This window comes from Orycteropus afer, unplaced genomic scaffold, assembly GCF_000298275.1.
Source record: "Orycteropus afer afer isolate SDZICR_OR568_19922 unplaced genomic scaffold, OryAfe1.0 scaffold00002, whole genome shotgun sequence".
NCBI classification, from domain to species: domain Eukaryota; kingdom Metazoa; phylum Chordata; class Mammalia; order Tubulidentata; family Orycteropodidae; genus Orycteropus; species Orycteropus afer.
Genome location: NW_006921589.1, coordinates 11,762,196 through 11,774,620, shown reverse-complemented (window position 1 = coordinate 11,774,620; position 12,425 = coordinate 11,762,196). Strand labels below are relative to the sequence as shown.

At 39.7% G+C, this 12,425-nt stretch overlaps 1 protein-coding gene across 1 annotated transcript in view; it reads left to right on the top strand.

Moving 5' to 3' along the window:
* ARPC2 (actin related protein 2/3 complex subunit 2) overlaps positions 1-12,425 on the top strand; it is a 38,189-nt gene that overhangs the window by 18,173 nt on the left and 7,591 nt on the right. The window contains exons 4-6 of the mRNA XM_007959672.2: positions 5,066-5,111; positions 7,719-7,905; positions 8,529-8,622. Coding sequence (XP_007957863.1) covers positions 5,066-5,111; positions 7,719-7,905; positions 8,529-8,622 — 327 coding nt within the window. The remainder of the gene's footprint in view (positions 1-5,065; positions 5,112-7,718; positions 7,906-8,528; positions 8,623-12,425) is intronic.

The following is a 12,425-nucleotide window of genomic DNA, read 5'->3' as shown; positions in this document are numbered from 1 at the left end:
ATATATATGGAGTACATTGAAAATAAAGGCACTCTTGTGGCACAGTGGTTAAGCACTGAAAGGTAGGTGATTTGAACCCACCAGGGGTTCCTGCGTGGGAAAAGACCTGGCATTCTCTCTGGTCCCATGAAGATTGTTGTTGTTAGGTGCCATCAAGTCAGTTCTAACTCATACCAACCCTGTGTGCAGCACAACAAAACACTGCCCCATCCTGTGCCGTCCTCGCAGCTGTTGCTGGGCTTGAGCCCATCATGGAAGCCACTGTGAAACCATCTTGTTGAGGGTCTTCCTTAGTCTTGCTGCACCCAGTTTGCTAAGTATGATATCCATCTCTAGGGACCAGTACAAGAGACAGAGTCTCACCATCCTTACTTCTAAGGAGCATTCCAGCTGTATTTCATCCAAAACAGATTTGTTCATTCTTCTGGCAATCTCTGGTATTTTCAGTATTCTTTGCCAGCACCATGATTCAAATGCATCAGTTCTTCTGCGGTCTTTTCTTGTCCAGCTTTCATGTGCATATGAGGCGATTGAAAATACTGTGGCTTGGATCAGTTGCATCTTAGTCTTCAAAGTGACATCTTTGCTCTTTAACACTTTAAAGATGTGTTTTGCAGCAGATTTGCCCAGTGCAACACATTGTTTGATTTCTTGCTTGCTACTTCCATGGCATTGCTTGAGGATCCAAGTAACGTGAAATCCTTGACAGCTTCAGTATTTTCTCTATCATGATGTTGCTTATTGGTCCAGTTTTGAGGATTTTTATGTTCTTTATGTTGAGGTATAGTCCATACTGAAGATTATAGTCTTTGATCTTTATCAGTAAGTGCTTCAAGCCCTCTTCACTTTCCCTAATCAAGGTTGTATCATCTGCATATCACAGGTTGTTAATGAGTCTTCTCTCCAGCCCTGGTGCTGTGTTCTTCTTCATATAGTACAGCTTCTTGTAGTATTTGCTTAGCATACAGAATTGAGTAAGTATGGTGGAAAGATAAAACCCTGACACACACCTTTCCTGATTTCAAACCATGCAGTATCCCCTTGTTCTTTGTGAACCACTGTTTCCTGGTCTGTGCAAATTCCTCTTGAGCACAATTAAGTGTTCTGGAATTTCCCATTCTTCACAATGTTTTCCATAATTTGTTATGACCCATATAATCGAATGCCTCTGTATAGTCAGTAAAAAACATAGATAAACATCCTATTTGGTTCTGTGCTTTCAGCCAAGATCTGACATCAGCTGTGATATCCCTGGTTCCACACCCTCTTCTGAATCTGTCTTGAATTGCTAGCAGTTCCTGTCTATGTACTGCTGCAACTGGTTTTGAATTCTTTTCAGCAAAATTTTACTTGCATGTGATATTAATGATATTGTTTGATAATTTCCATGTTCTATTGGATCACCTTTCTTTAGAATGAGGACAGTTAGGGATCTCTTCCAGTCAGTTGGCCAGCTACCTGTCTTCCAGATTCCTTGGTATAGACAAGTGAGTGCTTCCAGCATTCCATCTGTTTATTGAAACATCTCTGTTGGTATTCTGTCAATTCCTGGAGCCTTGGGTTTTTGTGTTTTGTTTTTTTTTCCCCCTGTCAATACCTTCAGTGGACCCAGGACTTCTTCCTTTAATGCCATTGGCTCTGTGTGTGTGTGTGTGTATGTGTATGTGTGAGAGAGAGAGAGAGAGAGAGATTTGGGTGACAGTTTACAGAACAAAATTGGTTTTCCATTCAGCAGTGCAACAGCAGTCTTCCCACTTCTCATGCCTACCACTTTCCATCATCCTTCCATCCCATCCCCTCTCGCCTTCCTAGCTCTATCCCTGGGCAGATGATTCCCTCTTGATCTTGTATGGGTGATTGTTCTAATGAGCACATACCTTCCTGGTATCACTGTTCACATTACAGGCCTGTCTACCATTTGGCTGAAAGGTGAGCCACAGGGGTTGAGTTCAGTTCCTGGCTTAAAGGGTGTGTAAGGGCCATAATCTCAGGGGTTCCACCAATCCCTCACAGATGGTCTTTTTTATAACTTTGAGTTTTGTTCCACGTTTTTCTCCCATTCTATCCATAACCACCTATTGTGCTCCTCTTCAGAGCAGTCAGCAGTAGTATCTGGGCACCATTTAGTTCTTCTGGTCCAAATGGAGGCTGGGGTTCACATACTTCACATCCTTTGGATTAATTGTTTCCTTGCATCTTTGGTTTTCTTCACTCTTCTTTGGTCGGGATAAGGAGAGACCAATAGTTGTACTTAATATAGCCACTCCACAAGCTTTTAAGACCCCAGTCACTACTCACCAAAGTGGAAGGTAGAACCTTGTCTTTATGCCAGTTACCCCTAGTGTCCCACAAGACTGTGGTTGTGAGCCCCCATACCCAGGGACTCATTCTCTAAAGGTGTTTAATTATGACTAAGAAGCTTTCATAACTTTGCCCCTGTATGCCCTACTACATTTATGGATATATTTGTAGCATATATAAATACAAAGGTAGAAATACTCTCCATCAAACCTATATATATATTTGTGTGTGTAGTCCTATTTGCCTTCCTATCCTTGTTCGGATTGAGTGTCTGTCCACGTATCTACTTAAAGATTATTGTTATTACTGTTACTGCAGGACAGTATATATAATAATAGTCACCTTTGTTACCTTTAACTCTCATGCTCCTCCCTGTTTGTTCCACTGCCTTGATTATGTGTGCTGACCTCTGCCTTATTGCACATTGCCTGTCCCTTCGCCCAGGCTAATAGGTGTCTACCCTCTAGTTAGTAATTTACCTTCTTTTCCCCTCCTACCCCTAGTAACCTTCAAAAAAATGATTCTTTCTGTGTGTAAACCTTTTCTTGACTTTAAGTAGTAGTATCATAATATTTGTCCTTTGGTGATTGACTAATTTCACTCAGCATAATGTCCTCTGGGTTCACCTATGTTGTGAAATGTTTTGCAAAACTCACCATTATTCTTTAATGTTGCATAGTAATTCCATTGTGTGTATGTACCATAGTTGGTTTATCCATTCATCCATCGATGGGCAATTGGGTTCTCTCTTTTTGTTGTGAATAGTGTTGCAGTGGACATGGGTGTGCATGTATCTTATTTGTGCCACAGTTCTTACTTCTCTAGGATGTATACCTAGTATTGAGATTGCTGGATCGTATGAATACCATCAGTTCCTGACTATATGCTGTCTCCTGAGATGGTTGAATGTCAACCAGTTCTTTTTGGTACAGTGACCCTCTGTATTCCTTCCATCTTCTTTTGACGCTTTCTGTGTCATTCAGTGTTTTGCCCACAGAATCTTTGAGTATTACAACTTGGGGCTTGGATTTTTTATCAGTTCTTTCAGCTTGAGAAATGCCTGGTGTGTTCTTCTCTTTTGGTTTTCTAACTCCAGTTCTTTGCACATTTCATTAAAATACTTTACCATGTCTTCTCGAGCCTAAGAAACCCTATGGGGCAGTTCTACTGTGTCACATAGATCACTAGGAGTCCAGATCAAGTCAGTGGCACACAACAACAACACATTGAAAATACGGTCAGAAGAAAAATACCATTCTTACTCAGATATTTGTTGAATATCCTGGAATGCAGGCATTACTCTGGGTACTGAGAACACAGCAGTGGACAGACAGACCCTGCTCAAGGGGAGCATGGCTCTACTGCTGCCTGTGTTCACAGTGGTTTTCTGTTACTAATGAAATTTTTTAAAACAATCATGTATAACTCTCTAATTGTGTTCACCTTCAGTTTGCTAACTTGTCAGAAATTAAGTATTGTAAGTTTTGGTTTTTTGTATCTGCCAAATACTAGAGAATTATTACTATGTTGGTAAGATGGTGTTAATAATTGACTGAATGCCTGTATGCAAAAAACCCTGCAGCCTGAAACTAAGGAGTTTTCGTACATCAGCTTCAGTTTTACCTTCCTAAGAAATAGTGATACCACTTTCCCTCTCCTAGTTACAAGTTTTTAATAAGGGTTATTAGTAAAAAGTCATGTCTGTCTTGCCTTTTAGACATATTGTTGTTGTTGTTATGTGCTGTGGAGTTGGACTCGACTCATAGCATCCCCTCCTTGGGTGTCCCAAGGTGATACCACTACTGACGTAGATTACCCAACCTTCCTTCCGAAGAGTGGCTGGTGGGTTTGAACTGCCAGCCTTCTGAAGGTTAGCAGTCAAGTACCTTAGGCACTACGCCACCAGAGCTCCCAAGACATATTATTAGTGACTTTAATGTTTACTTTCTCTCCAAATAACTGCCTTTCCACTGCTTAATGTGTCCCATATCACAGTTAAGTCAGAACTATCTCTTCCAAATAAAAATAGTTTCTTTCTTAAACCCCATCAGCCTTGGAGCAGTTTCTACCAGGTGAAACAGTCACACTGGCAGAGAAAAAATAGGAAGACGTAAAAGAGGCTTGTTTTGTCATTTGCATCAAAGCTATGAAGTAGCCAGCAGTCAGCGTTGGTTTCAGGAAAAATGTATTTAGGGTATGCAACCTTCTGTGGACCCACTATTAATAGGTGGCTAGGATTCAATTATCCGTTGTTCTTTGCCTTAAAAGCTAGTTATGAGCTAAAAGATTTTGAAGCATGTAAGATATGCAGGCTAACTGAAATCATTACTCACATTCCCATTTTTTCTCTTCGTTCACCTCAGTTAGTGGTTTACCCTTTACTTACTTGATAACATAATCTGTTTTCTGACTCAAGTTTGGCATCTTTCTGCCCTCTTGAAAACAATGATGATTAACTGTAGGACCTGGAGAAAACAGAGAACATAAAAAAAGTGTAGTCAAGTCCTGAAAGAGTGAAGCAGGAGCCTTGATGGAAAGACAGACCCCAGAGTAACCTTTTGGATTCTAATCTCGGTTCTTAGTGACATGCTTGGTAACTCAGGTAAGTCCACTTCCCCTCTGTATCTAGTTTTCCACCAGCTAAAGGATAGAAAGGATAGTTAGGAAGAATGATAGCTTGGAGGAGCTTGGCACATACAGTGCTGAATAAATAGCAAAAGCATCATAACCTTTGGATTAACGTATTTGTTCTTGTATTTTCTAGTTATTAAAGAGGGTGTACGGAAGTTTCTTGGTGAATCCGGAATCAGGTATGTAGTAATGTGAGCAATTGGATGGGATGGCATGGAAGGAAACTTGTTGGTTCCTTTCCGTCTGAGCTACCTATGCTTGTTTTAGCCAGAGGATTTATTCAACTAGTATTCATTTTATAGATATTTCTACACAAGCCCAGTTCTCCCTTCAACTCCCTCCATAAAAGGCTTTAGTTTGTCTAGTGTGGTTGGTGACAATGGGGTGTACAGAATTTTGATGTATTTCCTTTTTAGCAGTTAATCTGTCTTTCAGCCAGAGGGCTACTTTGTGCATGGTGATTAAAATGCCTTTTAGGAAGAGTATGCAAATCTTGATTCCCAGCCCCCTCCCCAGTGACACCTGTTTTCTACACTGCACATTTGGAGAGGGGAGAGGAATATGTACAAATATGCTGTCGTTATGAAGTGACAAAAGTGTGAGCTTCTCTTTAATCCATTCTAAGGGAGGTAATAGGTGGTCTCTAGTTTATTCCACCTCCAGAGGAATTGAAAGGTGACAAAGGTCCCTTTGGTTAGAACAGCTGTGTTACACAGCTTTAAAGCAGTTTAAAGTGGTAAAAATTGAACCGTATTTTCACCCTTCTGATTAAATGGTATGTCCCAAATTCTCAAGTATTTAGTCAAGTCCCAAAGTGAGGATATTTATGCTTTTGAAAGTCAATAGCAGAAGTAGTCGCCATCAAATCATTTCTGTCTTGTGACCCATGTGTCAGAGTAGAGCTGTGCTCTGTAGGATTTTCAGTGGCTGGTTTTTCATTAGTAGATAGAGCCCCAGGCCTGCCTTCCGAGAACTCTGGATGGACTCAGACCTTTCACTCCATTTGCACTACCCAGGACTCCTCTGGAAACAAAATATCTAATAAAGGAAGGTGCCCTTGGAGTGCACCTTTCTCCTAGGAGTAGTCTGCATGGGAACTTTGACAACAGTCTGTAGAGAGTGCTAAAATATGCTCATCTCTGTTGATGGACCAAATGTATCACAGAACTAAAAACTTGTCAAATCCCAAAATCTGTCAGTACAGCCGAGCGTAACTAATGTAGAGTTCCTGTTTCTATGTGTGGACCTTAGCTTCTGCCTCCTAGTAAAGCACAGATACTGCCAGATTGCACCTCCTTTGCTCATAGAAATACAAAAGACACATGTGAAAAGTGGCTTCTTTCTTCCTCTCTTGCTGTGGGTTTATCTAGGCAGGTAAGGACAACTCAGCAGGCTATACTACGTTTTTAGTTTTCTTTGTCATCAGTATGTTCTCTTCCTCGTTATTAGTTTTCTTTGTCATCAGTATGTTCTCTTCCTCGTTATCTTAAGCCTGACTTTTATAGTTTTATTTTGTTTGTTTTACTCGGCTTCTTAAAGCTAGCAAAGCTCAACTCTGAATAGTTGCTGTTTAATCTAATCTTTTTGTAGTCTGTTTGCTTATATGGTTTTCAGGTGCCCAAAATGCATTGGCAATTGGTATTATTTAATATTGGAGTGCCAAAAATGTGCTAAGCACTATCTAAAACAGAGATTTAGACAGTCCATGTCCTCCAAGAGATAGAGCCAACAAAAAACACACACCTCAAGAATGCTCTTGGGAAAAATTAACAGTAACAACACCATGTGGAGATGTGAGATACTGATTACCCATTGTTCCAAGCACTTTAAATGCTGTACATTCTTTTCATTTTTGCAACAGTCTCCCCCATCCCACCTCTTCCTTTGAACATATAGCCGAGTTACAGAGGTTGGGCACTTTTTCTAAGGTCACCAAGTGGCAAGGCTAGGATTTGGATCCAGTTCTGTTCAACTTAAAATATTATTGCTTACACCTCTGTTACTGCATTTGACAAATTACTTCGCTTTTTTGAATCTTCTTCCCCTCTGTAAAGTGAGAATATCCTTATCTGGCTTACCTATTTCAGAGGATTGTTATGGAGACCAAATGAAATAAAATATAATACTTTGAAATTTTTACATTGTATACAAATAAGAACTATTGGGTACACACACACAGAGAAACAGTTCCAGGTTACAAAGAAGACCTGTTCCTAAGTGTGTCTTTAAGTCAAATGTGTAGGTAAGTTGGAACAGATATATATATATATATATACAGTTCTCAGTTAGCCTTAGTTTAGTACAAGAAAACACTTGAAGCCTTTTCCATGATTTAAAAGGTGCACATGCAGCACGTGAAGGTGATTATAATGCAGAATTTGTTGTACGGTTTGGTTCCATTGTTTCAAAGTGAGAGAAAATTTATATAATACTGCAGGGCAAGTACAAGTTGTCCGTAAGTCAAACATAACCCGACTTGGTGTTTCTTATCAGAAAGCTACCCATCTGCTGACAACACTGGTGCTTGGCATGTTAAACCATCAGAGGAAAATATATGACTTACAGCTTGAAACAATATATTTTCCCTTCACAACTATCTCTGGAACATTAGATTCCTAATCAGATTTCCCAGATTATTACTTCCTTCCATTCCACATTTTTAATCAGTCATCTTTGATAATGATTCATATTTTGCTTTGCATTTGTTAATTATTTGTATATGCCTATAAGGATTTTAAGTGTAACTGCTGGGTTTTGTTTTGTTTTGTTTTGTTTTTTCCTTCCAGGATACAATGTCTCTTTGCTATATGACCTTGAAAATCTGCCTGCCTCCAAGGATTCCATTGTACATCAGGCTGGCATGTTGAAACGAAATTGTTTTGCCTCTGTGTTTGAGAAATACTTCCAATTCCAAGAAGAGGGCAAGGAAGGAGAGAACAGGGCAGTTATCCATTATAGGGATGATGAGACCATGTGAGTATAGACTTGGGTCCTGAAGCCTGGATGTGGCTCAGATCAAGTTGATATTTACTGAAAAAAACATGGTGAAGTCAGACCCTAAACTCAGTTGTATGAATCCCACTGAAGCATTTTTCTCATAAAATTCTTAAGCCAGGATGTAGATGATTTGAAAAATAAATAGGCCAGTTCTCTTAGTCTCCAGATACTGAGAATTGGCAGTGATTTCCTTTAACTCACTATTCTGAGTTGCCTTCAAGACTGTCACCCAGGTAATTAGGAGGCAGAAGGTGACTATGGATTCTGTGTTACTGCAACTCTTAGATCATCTTCATACTATAAACCTTATAGTAGATTAAAAAAAAATTATTACTATAATCACTAAGATCACTAACTCTGCATTCCATGTCCTAGTGTGTATACAAGTCAATCCACTTTTAGTCATTTCTGTCTCCTGCCTCTTAGGGCATGCATTTATTATGCCAACTTTGTTAGCCATCAGTGCCTCGTCCCACTGGCATGCCTTATTTAATTAAGAGATTTGTGTCTTTAGCCTACTACTTCACATGTAGGTTGTTGTATTGGCAACACCTCATTCTGATTCTGGACTACTTCTCTCATGGGTTTTGTTCCCTCAGGTATGTTGAGTCTAAAAAGGACAGAGTCACAGTAGTCTTCAGCACAGTGTTTAAAGATGACGATGATGTGGTCATTGGAAAGGTGTTTATGCAGGTATGGAGTGAACATCTTGGGGTTGGATGGGGACCGTGGCATGGTGATTTATACCTTTGCATAAATCTCACCCTAAGTATAGAATGGAGAACTAGCAGTTCTTCGTTGATGCTAGAACTTGTTGAAGATGCAATTAGACAACTCCCACAAACTCTCTGAAAGTTATTTTTTCTTTACTGGTTCTACCCTTGCAGGATAGGATTAGAGGATGAATTGAATACTAAACATACCCAAAATATCTGAATATTAAGTATCCTTCCTCCTGTAGGGTCTTTGATCTAAAGCTCTGTCAAATTTCCCACCCTCTCTGTTTCCCCCTCTGTATTTCTCCAGACTTCAAGGTCTTCTCTTGGCTTTGTTTAGTCCTAAGACATTTTCATAATGAAGAGTCTGTAGAAGATTCTTAACTAGTAGATGATGCTGCTAATAAGGTACAGTTGTGAAACTGATAAAGGAGAGACTGGCCTGGGTTTGAGGGAGGTCACCCTCGGGTGTGTCCCTTAGAAGAAGCTCATCTAATAAGAATAGTAATGAATTTAGCAAGACATTTTGTAATTGGATTTTTGGTGCAGTTGGACTCAGCCATTAGAAACCCATGTGGCTTTGTCATATTGTCAGTGAGCCAGTTGCTGGCTCCAGGATATGAGAGCTCATTAGTCATGTGGTATCCAGGGTGATTTTTTTCTGAGATGGCTCAGTATTCAAGATCTAGTACATTGGTCAAATTCTCGAAAACGTGTACATTCATCCTGTTATTTTTTGCCAAGATGAATTGAAAGACATTTGTGCCAAATCTAGTTAGGATACTTTGTACATAGGCTTCTACGTGGCTGGTGATATCCCCGATCATCTCTATTGACTTTTTTGTGTGTTTTGGTTAATTAATCAGAAGCTCTAGTTTTTAGGTCCCTATGCAAAAAATTTTGAGTACTGGATTTTATGAAAGTGCATTTATCTCTTGTGTTCACAGACTTGGCTTCTAGAAAAGCATTTCTTGTGCTTTTATGTAGAATTGACAGGGAAATTAAAGACAGTAGCTCAGAAATTGGGCTAAATTCAGACTGATGAACTAATTTTAAAAGCTATGAAGTGTATATTTAGGTTTGGCTGGCTTTTTACCAGTCTTGTTCCATTTTATTTCAGGAAATATCTTAAATTATTTATACTTTAAACAGATCTTCTCTTGGAGAGCTTACTGTAGATTTGTTCTTAGGAGAATTTTGTGTATTTTGTTGGATATGAATTTAAACCTTCCCTCAAAGTACATGTGGTAGGGCACTTACCTAAAAGGAAAAGCAAAGCCTCTTACATTTTTGTACTAGCAGTATCTCTAGTTAGTGACTGAGTTGGCACCATGCAAGCCCATATGGTGTCTAGGAATGTGAAAAGTGAAAAGGCTGTGTTCAGGAAGCCATCTGCCCTGCCATCCTCTCCAGATTCAGATTCTGGGGTAATTTATTGCAAATGACCATAGGATGCTAGACTTACTTTGCTAGTTTTCCCCAAAATAAGTTATCTGAGCTTTTTCCTGTGCCTAGTAATTATAAGTTTCTAAGAGAAAAAAGAGCATTGGGTGTCTACCACAGAAAGTTGTGACCAGGAGCTGCTATGTTGAAGTTCCGTGTGGTCACTGATCTGCTTGTTGTGGGCCTTTGTGGTCTTTTCCATGCCAGTGTGCATGTCCAACTTGATCAGAACATGGTTTCTACACTCATCATTTGGCAGGCAAACTCTGAGAGAGCTTATCTGTCTTTGGAAAGAGATAAGAGTTTCCATTCCCCTCCTCACTTGGAATGTCCTACTGTGAGGTTCAAGCTGACTACTAGAGAAAGTCTAGTCATCATTTCGAGAAAAGAAAGTTATCTTCATTCCGTGAGAAGCTCATTCTGTGAGGGTGCAGTAGGACCATCACTTACAGATAAGAGCTTCTATAGATTAGAGCTTGGTTCATAATCTTTTGTATTATATCTTAAAGTCAGTCCAGTAATGAAGTGACTGAGTGGAAACAACTCATCTCCCAGTGTTCAGGAATAAGATAAAAGCAGTCAGCTTTTGGGACCCTATTTTGAAGGCCCTTTACTCATATGTAGTTATAACTATAGGGTAGATTCCTTCAGCTGAGAACACTGCAGCAAAGGACAAAGGCATCGGTAATTGTGGTCAGTATTGCCAAAGTCTTCTGCCATAGGGGTTGTGCCATTGCCTTCCCACCTACAGTGCACAAGAGTGCCTGTTTACCCAGAGCAGATTGTCAGACTTTTGAATTCTGCCAACATGATAGGTTAAAAAATGTATCTGTGTTTTCTATGTGAGAGGTCAGACATCATCTATTAAAAGGCCATCTTAAGGCAGGGCTCTGGTAGCATAGTGGCTAAGACACTTGCCTGCTAACCAGAAGGCTGGCGGTTCAAACCCACCAGCCACTCCTCGGAAGGAAGGTTGGGCAATCCTACTTCCGTAGTGATACTGCCTCGGAAACCCAAGGAGGGGTCGCTCTGAGTCAGGGCCGACTCGACGGCACATAACAACATAACAACAAGGCGGGGCAGGGGCATCTTTGTTTTCTTTTCCTGTGAAATGTCTGTTTATGTTCTTTATCCATTTTTCTAATTGGGATATTGATGTCATCCATTTCTTCATATCATTGGCAAAGTAGCCCTTTGCCTGTGTTGGGTTACAAATATCGTTCCCAGTTTGTCATTGGGCTTATTTTTGCATTTCTTTTTTATACAGGAGTTTACTCTTCCTATTCAAATGGATCAGTCTTCTTTTAAGGCTTTTAGATTTTGAGTCATAGTTACACCCTCTCTTCTCCTAAGTTAAAAAGAAATTTATGTGTGTTTGTTTGTATTTACCAGTATTTTCAGCATTTCTTTTTTTTTTTTTTTTTTAACATATAAATCTTACCTGTTTGGAGTTTCTTCTGGTATATAGTATGAAAATGGGTCCGTCTTTATTCTGTATGGCTACCCAGTGGTCTGAGTAGCAATTATTTAAAAGTCCATGTTTATACCACTGATTTGAGATGATACCTTTATTGTATATCAAAATTCTTATATGTGTTTTGAGTTTATTCTTTCTTACAAATTGTGCTTTGATGGAAGAAATCATAATATATTTTTCTCTAGAGGGGGAAAAAATATATGTGTTTGTATACTATATAGTACACACACACACACACACATATATGCAGCTCAGGTGGAGTAGTCGATAAGGTATTTGGCTGCTAACCAGAAGATCAGCAGTTCAAACCCACCAGCCACTCTGCAGAAGGAATGTAGGACAGTCTACTTCCATAAATATTTAAAGCCTTGGAAACCCAATGAGGGTCACTATGAGTTGGAATCAACTTGGTGGCAGGAGGTTAGTTTGGTTTGTGTGTGTGTATGTGTGAGTATATGTATATTTCCCAGGGAGCTCTGGTGGCATCGTGGCAAAGACATTTGACTGCTAACCAGAGAGCTGGTGGTTCAGACCCACCAGCCACTCCTCAGAAGGAAGTTGGGGCAATCTACTTCCTTAGTGATCCCACCTCAGAAACCTAAGGAGGGGTCATTATGAGTCGGATCCAACTCGATGGCAGTGAATTTGGTTTTGGTTTATGTATATTCCCAAGTATACACAGTTGAAGAAAAGGGAAATGTATGCATACAAAATATGTATGTATTTTTTATATTGCTGGTATAATGAAGGGACCCAAGGACACTAATGAGGTTGGAGGGTTATTTGAGTTTGTTTGATGTGTTGTTTAAGAAAAGGAACCAAGGAAAATCAAAGACATGACAGCAGACTGGCTCAAGGTT